Source organism: Mixophyes fleayi, chromosome 4, assembly GCF_038048845.1.
Source record: "Mixophyes fleayi isolate aMixFle1 chromosome 4, aMixFle1.hap1, whole genome shotgun sequence".
NCBI lineage: Eukaryota > Metazoa > Chordata > Amphibia > Anura > Limnodynastidae > Mixophyes > Mixophyes fleayi.
In genome coordinates, this window is record NC_134405.1 from 286718452 (window position 1) to 286733670 (window position 15219).

The 15219-nt window shown below is 40.3% G+C and overlaps 1 protein-coding gene across 1 annotated transcript in view; it reads left to right on the forward strand.

Moving 5' to 3' along the window:
- Window positions 1-15219, forward strand: part of SLIT3 (slit guidance ligand 3) — a 488331-nt gene that overhangs the window by 304961 nt on the left and 168151 nt on the right. Inside the window, exon 6 of the mRNA XM_075209818.1 lies at window positions 13158-13229. Within this exon, the coding sequence (XP_075065919.1) occupies window positions 13158-13229 (72 nt within the window). The remainder of the gene's footprint in view (window positions 1-13157; window positions 13230-15219) is intronic.

Genomic DNA, 15219 nt, shown 5'->3' on the forward strand with positions numbered 1-15219 from the left:
TAGCAAAGATTCTCACCACTTGTTAAATACACTCAAGATTAGTCTACCTAGATTATAGACAGCACGGTCATCTATTAAGGGTAGTTCAATGTAGTCCATGTAATTGTGTTTCACAAAGCCACACACAGATATTTGATGTTAAGTAGGCAAAATTTTCTATGGGGTTTGCTCATTCACATTAGAGATGCTCGCGCTCGGTTTTCCAAAAACAGAGCCCACCCAAACATTGCAGATGCTCGGCTCTGTGTTTTCGCTCGCCCTCAGAACTGAAAACGAATTTTGAATTCTATAAGTACTGCCCTCCACAGTGATCCGGCGCCATTTCACAGACAGACACAGAAGGTGTGGCAGTGTTCTTGGCAGTCTCCAGTGTAGTTGGCCAGCATCATAGCTAAAACATAAAAAGGAGGGGTGACAGCATTCTTGGCAGTCTCCAGTGACATTGTACTGTGCCATAGCTCACACTGAAACAGTAGGGAAGGCAGTGTTCTTATCAGTTTCCTATCCAGTGACAATGCTCTGTACCATTGCTCATGCAGAAACAGGAGGGGTGGTAGTGTTCTTGTCACTCTCCAGTCACATTGTTCTTGTCATTCTCCAATCTCCAGTCACATTGCTTTTTTGCCATCGATATGGATTCAAATCAGTCCACAGAAGACCAGGAGCACCAAGCAGCTGCTGGCACCAGTCATGACGATACTAATTATTTTACGTCATCTGCTAAAGCCTATGTTCAAGTGCATAGTGGTTTTAAGACAGGAAACAAAAATGTAAAACAAAAGCTTTTACATTTTTAAAGAAAAAAAAACACCTCTCTAATAAAGGTGAACGTTTACTGTAGAAAAACATAAAATTGCCAACATGCCATTCTACCCAAAATATTAACAAGCATACCAGCATCAGCTAGCTTCCTTCTCTGAGCTAGATCCCAGCACCTGCAATCTACACTGTCATCATCTTCATCCTCATCCTGACCCTTATCAGTGTGTACATCATCCTCACACAGTACTATGCTAGTATAAGACCTGCGTCCAATATCCACAATTAATGCAGCTTGTTTCAGACAGTTAATTGAGATCCTATGTCCCCGTTACCAAATTCCATCACGACACCATTTTACTAGAAAATAAATTCCTCGCCTCTACCAGAAGGTTTTATCAAATGTAATTATTGGGCTACAATATGCCATTCTACCCAGTGTACACTTAACCACAGATATGTGGGCAAGCGTAACTGGGCAAACTAAAGATTATATGGCTGTGACAGCTCACTGGGTTGGTGAATCGCTTTCAGCAGCAAGAACAGTAGCAGCATGTACCCACGCCAGATTTTTCAGAGGCAGTCTACTCTGTGTACCCCCCGCTTCACTAAGAGGTATACCGCTGACAACCTGTTTGAAAAAGGAAGCTAGCTGATGTTGGAATGCTTATTAATATTTTGGGTATAATGGCATGTTGGAAATTTTATGTTTTTCCACAGTAAAGTTTCACATTTATTAAAAATGTGTTATTTTTTCTTTAAAAAAGTAAAAGCTTTTTTTTACATTTTTGTTTTTTACATTTATGTTACAGAGACTTCTGTAATGGTGGATTCCTGCGGGGATGAATTAATATTGTGTGATGATGATGTACATACTGATGAGGTTGAGGATGAGGCTGAAGATGATGACAACAACATCTTGAGATCATTGACAGCACTGTTAGCTTAGCTGCCTTAAGCCCATTGTTAGCTTGTTTTGTGGGGGGCCTAAACAAGCCAAGCAGTTCAGCCACAAAAGTGGCACTTCTTGTCGCTGAAGTGCTTGGTTTGTTAAACAGTGCATGTCCTTTTTAAGATCCAACATAAGGGTGGTTGGGAGGGCCCAAGGACAGTTCCATCTTGCACCACTTTTCTTTCCTGAAATTGTGTGGCACTGGCAATGTTTCCTAAATGTGATATAAACTGATGTGTGTTTGTGCCATTGCTCTAACCAGCCTCCTGCTGTAGTCTTACAGGTCATTGACAGCACTGTTAGCTTAACTGCCTTAAGCCCATTCTTAGCTTGTTTTGTGGGGGCACAAACAATCCAAGTGGCACTCCTTGTGCTTGCTTTGTTAAACTGTACATGCTACCCCTAATGTTTCTGTGTGAGTTGGTTAAAGCTTTTTAACATATGGGTGGGTGGGAGGTCCCAAGGACAAATCCATCTTGCACCACTTATCTTTTTTGCCACTTCTGTGTGATAATGTTTCCTAGATGTGCTATGAACTGGCGTTTGTGTCATTGCTCTGTCACTTAGGATCCAGCCAGCTCGCTGCAGTCTTTGTCCGAAAGTGTATGAAAATAATATATTGTGACCTGTGAGGTGTTCAAAATTTACTGGAAATTAGTGTTATTGATTTTAATAATAATTTAGGAACAATAAAAGATCAAAATTATGTGAGTTTAGCATATTTTAACAATTATTCTGAAAAATACAGATCCAAAACCAAAAAACACGGGGGTAAGTGAACATCTCTATTTCACATCCAAACAAATTTACTGTTGCCCTATATAATCCATACACATATTGGATTTGGTCAGTTAAAACATTTTGGAACAACACAGGCAGCAATGACCATATAGTTTATCTACAGAAAATGTCAGCCCTGGAAGAAGATGGATCAAAAATTCACATGTCAGTAAACAAATACAAATGCAGTTTACTAAAGTTACTATAATTGTAACACATTATACTAGACTGCATAGTCAAATAGGTCATTCAGGAGTGTTTTTGTGTTCATTTAGAGACAGATGAAACTTTTTATGTAGATGATCAAACCCTTTAAAAATAATATTCATTGTTTTTTCATTTATAGTTCAGATTCTATCAACTGTCATTGAAAATTGGTCTGCTTACTATGGTGCACTGCTTTACAGTAGTTAATTGGCACTTTAGTAATAAACTACACCACCATAAATGTCCAAGTCATGCAGCCCTACTGACTTGAAAGGTTTTCTCACCATGCGCTGCTTAGGACCTAGTTAGCCACCATAACAGCGCTTTATATGTAATGGCATATAGTCCCATATTGCTGCCACATAGTCTCATGCTAGCACCATAGTCTAATATATGCTACAGGATTCTATGGTTGTTTTCAGCAGGCTTAACTTCCTTTTACAAGCCCTTACCAGACCATCCACCAGTGTTAGTGTCTCCCCCCTTTATGTGCCTGTGAACTGAGGATTGTGACTCTTATTAGCTATTTATATCTGTGTTATTGTGTTGTTTTTATTTACCTTTTTATTACCTCTATAAGCTAGATATTATCATATTTTTGCCGATTCTAGATCAGGTGCATCATTTGCTAAGTAGCTGGCTTTAGGGGAATTACATAGAAAAAAAACTGGTGATGCAGCTGATGTCAAGTCATAGGTCAGGTTACAATGAAAAGGACAAAAGGATCCATCTCTTAAGAGGGTTAGAGGTCATTATGAATTATATTAAAGATGAATAGTCGAAATAAGCAAGTGACGTCTTATAGAAAATACAATTAGATCTTAAAACAATAGTTGAAAAAAATGTTACTATAAATACATAACTGAGCAATAATACACAATGTCATCACTGGACTGTAGATCGCTGACTTCACAACACATTAAGGGGCATATTCAATTCCGATCCGATCCGCGGTAACGCGCGTTACCGCGGAAAATGCGCAGTACTGCCGGTAATACGGTACCGCAATAACGCGGATTTTCGTACGCAGCCTATGGGCTGCGAACGAAAATCCAAGTAATTGCGGTACCGCGGATTAGGTTTGCGCCCGTTCCGGCGCGATCCCGCGAATCGGGATCGGAATTGAATATGCCCCTAAGAATGACAACTGCACTTTGGGTTGCACCATGGCAGTCCCCATTTTTCCACCCAGGGTCTTTAACTTAAAATGCTTATTTTCTTGTAAATTAGACCTATGAAGCACCCAAATTCACAGGATAAGAAGGAAGTTGTTCACCATATTCTTACATTTATTGGTGCTGGTGATGGTGCCAGTATTAATATAATTTTCGGCTGTCTCATCATTCGTTATGCCAGAAATCCTTCCTTGAAACAGCAACTGTTTGTGTAGGACAGGGCTAGGCAACCTGCGGCACTCCAGGTGTTGTGAAACTACAAATCCCAGCATGCCTTGCCACCTATCTACTGGTTATCTACTGGCAAAGCATGCTGGGACTTGTAGCTTCACAACACCTGGAGAGCCGCAGGTTGCCTACCCCTGGGTAGGACATTTTGGGATTTGTGTGGTTGCTTTCCTGACCTTATTTTGGGTACCCAATTTTGAATCTTAAAGGAAGTATTGAATGGAGTTTGGGAAGCCTTCAGGTCTCATGAGTGTCCTTGTTTTTAAGTTTAAAATTATAGGAGCCCTATTGATAAACAGGGGCGCTGAAAGGGAGGTGGTCAAGTACAAAGTACTCAGGCTTACATTGGTGGCCTGGCAGTGGTGCACTATGGTAGGCATATATGAACTCCTGCCCCATTTTGCTTGTCTGTGGCCCCACCTGAGTTGAATTATAGGTAGGGGGAAGGTGGCTGTGCAGACCATTCGATTCCTCTCCACAGCCCTCCTTATGGATTAATATGGCATCTTTTTCAATTTATGGTTTCAGTTTAGTTGTTTTTTTACTGCAATTTACATGTCACTACCAGTGGATCTACAATTGAATGAATTAAAGAGACGTTAATCATTTTTGTAATTTGGTTATGTCACTACATTAGATTTTGTTTTGTGTACAGCATTTGTATGGCTATATTTAATTTGAAGAGAAATGCAGTTACCTTTGAAAATTAATTTTGGATGGTCTTTCCTAAAGTTACAGATATAATAAGATTCTGCAAATCACTAGAACATGGTATATGTGGCATGAAATATTTACTTTTTAGTGTGCATTTATCTCTGTTGCTACTGGCTTTTATGAAGACCTTATACTAGGGATGAGCGCGCTCGGATTTCTGAAATCCGAGCCCACCCGAACGTTGCGGATCCGAGTCGGATCCGAGACAGATCCGGGTATTGGCGCCAAATTCAAAAGTGAAACTGAGGCTCTGACTCATAATCCCGTTGTCGGTTCTCGCGATACTCGGATCCTATAAATTCCCCGCTAGTCGCCGCCATCTTCACTCGGGCATTGATCAGGGTAGAGGGAGGGTGTGTTAGGTGGTCCTCTGTGCTGTTTAGTTCTGTGCTGTTTAGTTCTGTGCTGTTTAGTTCTGTGCTGTTTAGTGCTGTGCTGTGCTGTGCTGTTTAGTGCTGTGCTGTGCTGTGCTGTGCTGTGCTGTGCTGTGTTCTGCAGTATCAGTCCAGTGGTGCTGTGTGCTGTGCTCTGTCCTTCTGAGGTCAGTGGTGCTGCTGGGTCCTGTGCTGTGTCCTGTTCAGTCCAGTGGTGCTGTGTCCTGTGCTCTGTGCTTCTAAGGGCATAGTTATTTCCCCAATATTCCCCTGTGTTTAAAAAAATAAAAAAAAGTTTTTTAAAAAAATACCAAAAACTACTTTAATATTTTTTAATTACCACAAAATTTTCACAACCAATCCTGCAGTATAAGCCCATTGGTACTGCAATATTACCAAGTTCACACATTCAGCAGTAAAAGTCCAGTGGTACTGCAATATTACAAAGTTTACACATTCTGCAGTATCAGTCCAGTGGTGCTGTGTCCTGTGCTCTGTCCTGCTGAGTTCCGTAGTGCTGCTGGGTCCTGTGCCGTGTCCTGTTCAGTCCAGTGGTGCTGTGTCCTGTGCTCTGTGCTTCTAAGGGCATAGTTATTTCCCCATTATTCCCAAGTTTTTAAAAAATAAAAAAAAAGTAAAAAATAATAAAAAATTTAAAAAAAAAAAAATATATAATAATTATAACCAAATTTGCAAAACCAATCCAGCATTATAAGTCCATTGGTACTGCAATATTACCAAGTTCACACATTCTGCAGTATCAGTCCAGTGGTGCTGTGTCCTGTGCTCTGTCCTGCTGAGTTCCGTAGTGCTGCTGGGTCCTGTGCCGTGTCCTGTTCAGTCCAGTGGTGCTGTGTCCTGTGCTCTGTGCTTCTAAGGGCATAGTTATTTCCCCACTATTCCCAAGTTTTTTAAAAATAAAAAAAAAGTAAAAAAAAAAAAAAAATAAAAAAAAAAAAAAAAATATAATAATTATAACCAAATTTGCAAAACCAATCCAGCAGTATAAGTCCATTGGTACTGCAATATTACCAAGTTCACACATTCTGCAGTATCTTGTGCTACATATAATGGAGACCAAAAATTTGGAGGATAAAGTAGGGAAAGATCAAGACCCACTTCCTCCTAATGCTGAAGCTGCTGCCACTAGTCATGACATAGACGATGAAATGCCATCAACGTCGTCTTCCAAGCCCGATGCCCAATCTCGTAGTACCGGGCATGCAAAATCCAAAAAGCCCAAGTTAAGAAAAAGTAGCAAAAAGAGAAACTTAAAATCATCTGAGGAGAAACGTAAAGTTGCCAATATGCCATTTACGACACGGAGTGGCAAGGAACGGCTTAGGCCCTGGCCCGTGTTCATGACTAGTGGTTCAGCTTCACCCACGGATCTTAGCCCTCCTCCTCCTCCCCCCCCCTACAAAAAATTTAAGAGAGTTATGCTGTCAGCAACAAAACAGCAAACAACTCTGCCTTCTAAAGAGAAATTATCACAAATCCACAAGGTGAGTCCAAGGATGTTGGTGGTTGTCAAGCCTGACCTTCCCATCACTGTACGGGAAGAGGTGGCTCCATCCAGCATTTGCAGCACGCCCTCTGCATATGCTGGAAGGATCACCCACAGTCCAGTTACAGATTTGGCTAATGAAGGTGTGAATGTTGTACACCGGGAGGAGGATATTGATGTAGCTGGCGCTGAGGAGGATGTTGATGATTATGATGCAGACAGATACCAAATTGCCTTTCTCAATTTCTATTTATATTCTAGATTATATAACGGCTGAATAGTTTTCTATTTTACTCCTAGTGGAGAGGGGATCTGATGCAGATAGATAGCAAACTGCCTTTGTCCATTTTTTTGTATATTTGAATTTCTAGTTCTACAGTCTATGCAGGCTGCTTTTTTTATATTCAACTACAAGTGTAGGGCGGGGAGGGGGGGGGGCATAGATAGCCACCAAAGTAACGTGGTCCATTTAATTTCACTTTCTAGCTCCACAGTCTGTGCAGCCTGCTTTTTTTATCTTCAAAGTATTTACAAGCCTTGCAATCTAAATTAACTAGAGGTAGTGACGTGGTAGAACTCCAAAAGGCAGTTTGGAAGCCCCTGTACAAACTGGCTCTATTTTACCTGAGTTGTCCCCCCTCCAGTGTGTACTCGGAAAGAGTTTTTAGTGCAGCAGGGAACCTAGTCAGTGAGCGGCGAAGGAGGTTGCTTCCTCACAACGTTGAAAAAATGATGTTTATAAAAATGAATAATCAATTCCTCAATGAAGTACAGCACTGCCCTCCAGATAGTACAGAGGGACCTGTGGTTGTGGAGTCCAGCGGGGACGAATTGATAATGTGTGAGGAGGAGGAAGTACACACTGTAGGGGGAGAGGAATCAGAGGTTGAGGATGAGGACGACATCTTTCCTCAGTAGAGCCTGTTTAGTTTGTACAGGGAGAGATGAATTGTTATTTTGGTGTGGGGGCCCAAACAAACCAATCATTTCAGTCAAAGTTGTTTGGTAGGCCCTGTCGCTGAAATGATTGGTTTGTTAAAGTGTGCATGTCCTATTTCAACAACAGACCTCTCAACTGCAGCTCATCCCTCCTCTGCGGGGATAATGTCTCCTGTGCTCTGACACGTCACTCTGTGTACTCTCAGCCTCAGGATCTGACACTACAGCTACCATGCCTCTTGTAGCAGCCCTCACTCCAGGGCCTCTTCCATGTGCAGTGTCCCCCTCTCTCTTGGGTTCACTATAGTGGCATGGAGTTCTCCCCCTCATCCAGGGCACACATTCCTTGCCCTGGCTCAGTCACCACGCTCAGACTTCCAGGCAATGCTGGGGGAGCCTGGGAGCTTCCACCCCAGGTCCCCAGCTACAACTCTCCTCTCCTGTGTCTTCTCTCTCTTTCTGACACTTTCAAGATCGTGCCTTTAAATGAAAAAGTCAGTCTTCATTGCACGACTATGTGCAAGTGCAACAGGGACATTTTTTTGGGTTTACAAAGTCAAACAATAACACTACGACCCTGTCTGTCTGGGGTCTGTCAATGACGAATTGTCTGGAGCATGTTTGGAGGAGGTATTGTGGCCCCGGTATCAAATTGGGTACCGGGGCCACCCCACTATGCAGTCCAGATACTTGTTTGGTGGAATTCCGACACGTGGAGGGTTTTTAAATTATATTGTGGCCTCGGTACCAAATTGTGTACCGGGGCCACCACACTACGCAGTCAAGATACTTGTTTGGTGGAATTCAGACCAGTTGAGGGTTTTATTATTATATTGTGTGGACCACTCTATCTATACCACACTACAACTCTATACCACTCTATTTCCTACTTTAATTCTATTTAATTCTATTTCCTACTTTAATTCTATTACTAATTAATTACCATAAAGAGGAACAAAAAAAAACAATTTTACCAAAAGTATAATATGACTTAGACTTACAAACACTACACTTGAAAGATCGTGCCTTTAAATGAAAAAGTCAGTCTTCATTGCACGACTATGTGCAAGTGCAACAGGGACATTTTTTTGGGTTTACAAAGTCAAACAATAACACTACGACCCTGTCTGTCTGGGGTCTGTCAATGACGAATTGTCTGGAGCATGTTTGGAGGAGGTATTGTGGCCCCGGTATCAAGTTGGGTACCGGGGCCACCCCACTACGCAGTCCAGATACTTGTTTGGTGGAATTCTGACACGTGGAGGGTGTATTTATTTTATTGTGGCCCCGGTATCAAATTGGGTACCGGGGCCACCCCACTACGCAGTCCAGATACTTGTTTGGTGGAATTCTGACACGTGGAGGGTTTTTTAATTATATTGTGGCCTCGGTACCAAATTGTGTACCGGGGCCACCACACTACGCAGTCAAGATAGATAGATGCGTATCATAGATAAAGTACATTCAGTGGTGTGGGGCAAATTGAAAAATATTCAAAATGCACTGACATTATCAAAAACAAGAGGTTGTCACACGCTAAAACTCCAACATGTATATGATGGAGAGGATGGAGGAGCAGCCGTATGTGTAGTGTAATGCAGACCTGTTGAAGGTTTTTTATATATTTTATTGTGGTGCCCAGTGCCCACTCCTCTAGGCAGTCCAGGTACATTTATTGGTGCGATTCATAAAAGTTCAGGGTTTTTAATATATCTTGTGGTGACCCACTCCTCTACGCAGTCCAGGTACATTTATTGGTGCGATTCATAAAAGTTCAGGGTTTTTAATATATTGTGGTGACCCACTCCTCTACGCAGTCCAGGTACATTTATTGGTGCGATTCATAAAAGTTCAGGGTTTTTAATATATTGTGGTGACCCACTCCTCTACGCAGTCCAGGTACATTTATTGGTGCGATTCATAAAAGTTCAGGGTTTTTAATATATTGTGGTGACCCACTCCTCTACGCAGTCCAGGTACATTTATTGGTGCGAATCAAACAAGTTGATGGTTTTCTTATTATATATATTGTGGTGACCCACTCCTCTACGCAGTCCAGGTACATTTATTGGTGCGATTCATAAAAGTTCAGGGTTTTTAATATATTGTGATGACCCACTCCTCTAGGCAGTCCAGGTACATTTATTGGTGCGAATCATAAAAGTTCAGGGTTTTTAATATATCTTGTGGTGACCCACTCCTCTACGCAGTCCAGGTACATTTATTGGTGCGATTCATAAAAGTTCAGGGTTTTTAATATATTGTGGTGACCCACTCCTCTACGCAGTCCAGGTACATTTATTGGTGCGAATCAAACAAGTTGATGGTTTTCTTATTATATATATTGTGGTGACCCACTCCTCCACGCAGTCCAGGTACAATTATTGGTGCGAATCATAAAAGTTCAGGGTTTTTAATATATATTGTGGTGACCCACTCCTCTACGCAGTCCAGAAAGATACCTTGTTGCAACGTTTTGGACTAATAACTATATTGTGAGGTGTTCAGAATACACTGTAAATTAGTGGAAATGCTTGTTATTGAATGTTATTGAGGTTAATAATAGCCTAGGAGTGAAAATAAGCCCAAAAACTTGATTTTTAAACTTTTTATGTTTTTTTCAAAAAAAATCCGAATCCAATACCTTAAATCCGAACCGAGACCTTTCGTCAAGTGTTTTGCGAGACAAATCCGAACCTCAAAAATAACGAAAATCCGGATCCAAAACACAAAACACGAGACCTCAAAAGTCGCCGGTGCACATCCCTACCTTATACCAGTCGGGCCTAAGATATAGTGCTCCCATGTGTTTGAATCCTAGTGACTTTTTGTTTTCAATTTATAGGTGCCCCTTGTGCCTAGTATTGTACCAAAAAAGGAACATTTCTGAACCAAATTCTGCCCATCAGAAGGAAATATAGCTTGAGCCCCTTGTCGTTGCAAACATCTTGTCACTTTTTTAACACACTTCCCTTATAAATTACCACAGTCATGCAATCACCAAATATAGATACATGACCCCACAAAATTGCATTGTGGGTCCACAGTTTGTAGCATTATAAATAACCCTTATTATGAATATATTTTACTTTTTAAACCAATTATAAGTGAATGCTGTGTCATTTAGTTACTTTCTGATGTTAAAAAATCATGTATTTACTAACATTTTTAATTCAATTAGAAGTATACAAATTGGTATAGGGAGGAAAACTATTGCTTTATAGAGCGCCTTATCCAATTCTGCTTGCACTTGTGATTGGGAGAGGAAATGGTATGATCATGTCTTTTGCATCCTGCATGATTCATTGAATTGTGTTCACTTAAAGCAAGGGGGTCCTTCATTGAACGTCCCCCAGCATGGCTGCAGGTGTAGCGCTAGCTACACACTACACACCAAGAAGCTGATGCAGATTTGGCCCCAAATCACAGGCGCTAATTACATTTATTAACAAAGTCGCAATTGCAGGCATAGGCATATCTGCAACTATCGAAAAATATGTGCAAGTCTACACCAGTCTGCATTTTAAAAACCTCTCTATTACAGAAGAAACAGCTCCCTGTCTCATGTACATAAAACATCTGCAAAAGAGTTAGCTTAAACACGCACACAAAAGAATAATATATGCACGTGCAACAAAGAATGCACCTATCAGCCTCAGAGGGTCATTTGCAAACAGCCAATCACAAGCGGTTCACTACTGCTGGTGACAGTCATACTCCTCATTCACTATTTGCACCTGTCCTTGACTACACGCACACAATACAGTTTGGACAGGCGTATAAGCATCTGGTCTGTATCTGTTCCCAATGCGATTGCGTGTTTTCTGCGTTGTCACTGAGTGGACGTTGTTTTTTCAACTCCAGAGGATAACCGTCCTTAAAGTGGACTTTTCACTAGCAAAATAAAACTCCTGTTTTGCAATGGTTTATAGTTATATATGACAATTACGTGATCTTTACGAGACGGAGTAAATAGCGTTGTGCATATTCATAGACAAATGCACTTTGCGCTCTGAATTCTGAGTACACTATATATTTGTTTGAGAAAGTTTACACACACACTAAAAAAACTCCTATTACAAAAAAGGGTATGTAAAATAAAGGTCAATTTGTGCTCCAGTTGCACAGTAATATAAGCCTAATCATATGGTTAGCTGCCTACGAGCTTATGAATGCTGGCTACACACAAGATCACAGGGTCTATTTCCAATTTGGTCACACTGGTGAGTGACCAAATTGGACAGATCTTCCCATTTGATGCTCAAATGGGGAAACAAGAGTTTTTTGCTAGATCGCGCATAAACTGATACAAGTCATCTGCTGAACTGATTTACAGACAGATTTTCATTTGATTTTTTGCAGGCATTGTATTAAATGTTGACCATGCCAGAGATGCTCTGAGTGTGTGACCAGCGTAATATATAAACTGATCTGCGGCTTCAGCATAAAGCTAATTAATTGATAGAACGAGTATGGAATAATGCCAAGCTAATCAAGTGTATCTACTACATATAAATTGTACTTAGAATGGATTGTGTACTGTAAAAGGCTCATTTGTACCATTTGTTAAATCAAAAGCTTCCATTTTGCTACTAATTTGTAAATCTAGTTAATATAGTAAATCTATCATTCAAAGTTGTATAACAATACACTTAATCAATCATATAATAATACATTAATTGATTTTCTTTTTTTATTAGTGAAAGTGCACCACTGCAAATAGGCATTTAGAAGAAAAATAAAATCTAATATGTAAATCAAGCATATGGAATGACTTAAGCTTTTAGATTTTCATGTGTGTTTTTTTATTTTATTTTGTAAAGTACGACAGCAGCCAATGCCAGTTAAACCACATGTACTACCAAATATTTCATTCAATGATGATTCAAAAGAACTGGCTCCCCAGATGGGACAAACAACAATTCACAGAGGCTCTGACCACCACAGACATTTGGTACTTAGAATAATAAAGGACTATAAAATTAGATTAGTGGAGTCTAATTTGGTATTGGTATATTCCCCAGACACCAGTGCAGCTCTTGTGCAGATAAAGCCTGAAATTTACTACTGTGTCAGGACAGAGAACTGCAACTTCCAGTAAAAGGGTGGTTTGGGGGGAGGGGGGGGGTAGGATTCTGGGAGGTCGCCGAGGGCAGGAAAGTGACCTCACATGATTTACGGGCCTTTAGCTTAATGAAATTGTTTCAGTGACATGATGGTAAAAGCCTGTAATGGATTGGATGCCATAATGTAATGAAATTACTCCCTTCTGCCTTAAAAAAGTGCAATTAATATTTACTGAGACCTGAGAGACTTCAGTGTGTTATAGTGTGTGCAGTTCTCTCAGACAGTCCGTATCAACAGAGAGAGCAGCACTCTACAAGCGAGCCTCCTCCTGGGTGACGAGCATAGACTGCAAAGGGGGTGGAGGGACACCTTAGTGACAAGAAAGCCTGGACCCTGGTTCTCTAAGGCAGCTTTGTTACCCAGCCAGACGTTTGACTTTTTCTTCCTTTCTACAGGCAACTGGACAACAACCAGATAAGCTGCATTGAAGATGGAGTCTTTCGAGCGCTCCGTGACTTGGAAATTCTGTGAGTTGACTTTGTGATTTCTTCTCTTGTCTGTATGTGTGTTCACATCCTTTCATGCTGCAGTGCTACGAGAGAGAGAAAGAGAGAAACCTGTCTCATTGTTTCTTTCTGTCCCTCTATGCTGCTGAAAGTGTTACAACCGGTGAAAGTGAATCTTCTCGCCTCCCACAAAGTGGGGTTACTGCTAATTAAGCCACAATTGAGCATTTCTCTTCAGATTCTCTGAATGAGCCTTTAAAATGGCATATCTGACTGCTGGGCAAAGCAAACGCATTTGAGCAGCACATGTAATGCTGGCAACCTTTGCTCACATCCCTAAATGTGTTAACAGGTTCACAGTATTTCTGAGTTATTTAATGCAGGTACCAGTATTATATAAGGATCTGTGAATAATATACCAGTTGCAGGTTTTGTTACAATGCATGTGTCTGTGTTTGAAACAAATGTTCTCATAACAGCATGCATGTATCACCAACAGCCACTGCTTTGCCATTCACCTCTTATAAAATATTCAAATGCACTGTATTTCTATGAAATATAGGAAACACTGTTATAATACACATTTGTTTGATCGGGTAATTTGTTATCTAAAGGTCTTATAGATAAACAAACGCCAGTCTAAACAGCCACAAAATGATCCAAAATAAATGATCCATAATTTGAAATTTGAACTGAAATAGGTTGTTGATTTTGATTGCTTGCTACAACTATCTAGTTTTAATGACACGTTATGTGTTGTATTGAGCATGTGCAAGATAAAAATACGTTCTGAACTCTGTAGTAAAATTAAATTGGCAAGGCCTCACGTGGACACGTGAAAAGGTTACAGAGAGGCCATGGTGCCAAACATGTGGCAGAGTGACTTTATATGCAGGTTCAACAAAGAACAGATTCTGCATACAGTAGTTAGCGGATGCTAGATCTTAAATGGATTGTACTTTATTTTATCATTATTTCTCATTTCAGTAACACACTGATATATCATTTAGTAATCAAATTTTGAAACGGTACGCACAACGGAAATGTTGGCTTGGAGAAAAATAAAAACAAAGTCTTAATCCTTTTATAGTTCATACTTTCTTCTTGCTTTTTTATTGTTGATGTAATTTGCATTGCATTAATAATTCCATCGTGAGAAAGTTACATTTTATTTACTGAATATGCATTTCTTTTTCTATGCATGAGCTGGGCAGCATTCATCCTTTGCATACAAAGGTTTAATGTTCTGGTGCCAACTTACAGTAATGGGACAAGCTCCTCAAAAGCCAGCCCAACCCCTCTGCGTTCCTATGGCATTAAATTTGAAGCGACAGATATTACTGCTGTGGTAAATTTTGTATGCTCATAGCTTTTCAAAATACACACTGTATGCTTTTATAGACACGTACCCTGCTTTACTAGCCATTGTCACAAACAAAATATAATGTTGATAATATGAGCCTGCAAGAAATAAACTGCACTTTGCCAGTGGAGTGTGACAGCATAATCATAATTGTAATAAAAAACACAGAATTTGTTCTAGTAGATCGGGCTGTTTCCCTATGAAAAAAAATGAACACAGATGAAAATAAATGTCTTACACATCCTTGCAGAGAAAATCAATTGTAATTCTTAGAGATTTCAAGGCAGGCACATAGCCAATAGAATTGTAGCTCTGGTATAGGCATGTGGTAATAAACCTATTGATCTGAAATGTTGAATTGGGCAGTACATTATATTTTGAAGCTGATGTGAGTTTACTTTTATATCTGGTCACTGAGATTCTTGACTGGGTGGCAAGTGTGTAATGATTGCACCAGCTGTTGTGCATAGTTTGGACCACTGTGGGGAGCCATTAGTTTAAAGGCATTATGGGTGGCCAAAGTTATGACCATGGAAGTCCAGGACACACATTGTGATAGACTGTAAAAAAAATAACACCCTATCATTAGTTTAAAAACAGCTCAAATAATGAAATACAGACGTAACTACAGTTACCTTACACCATGGT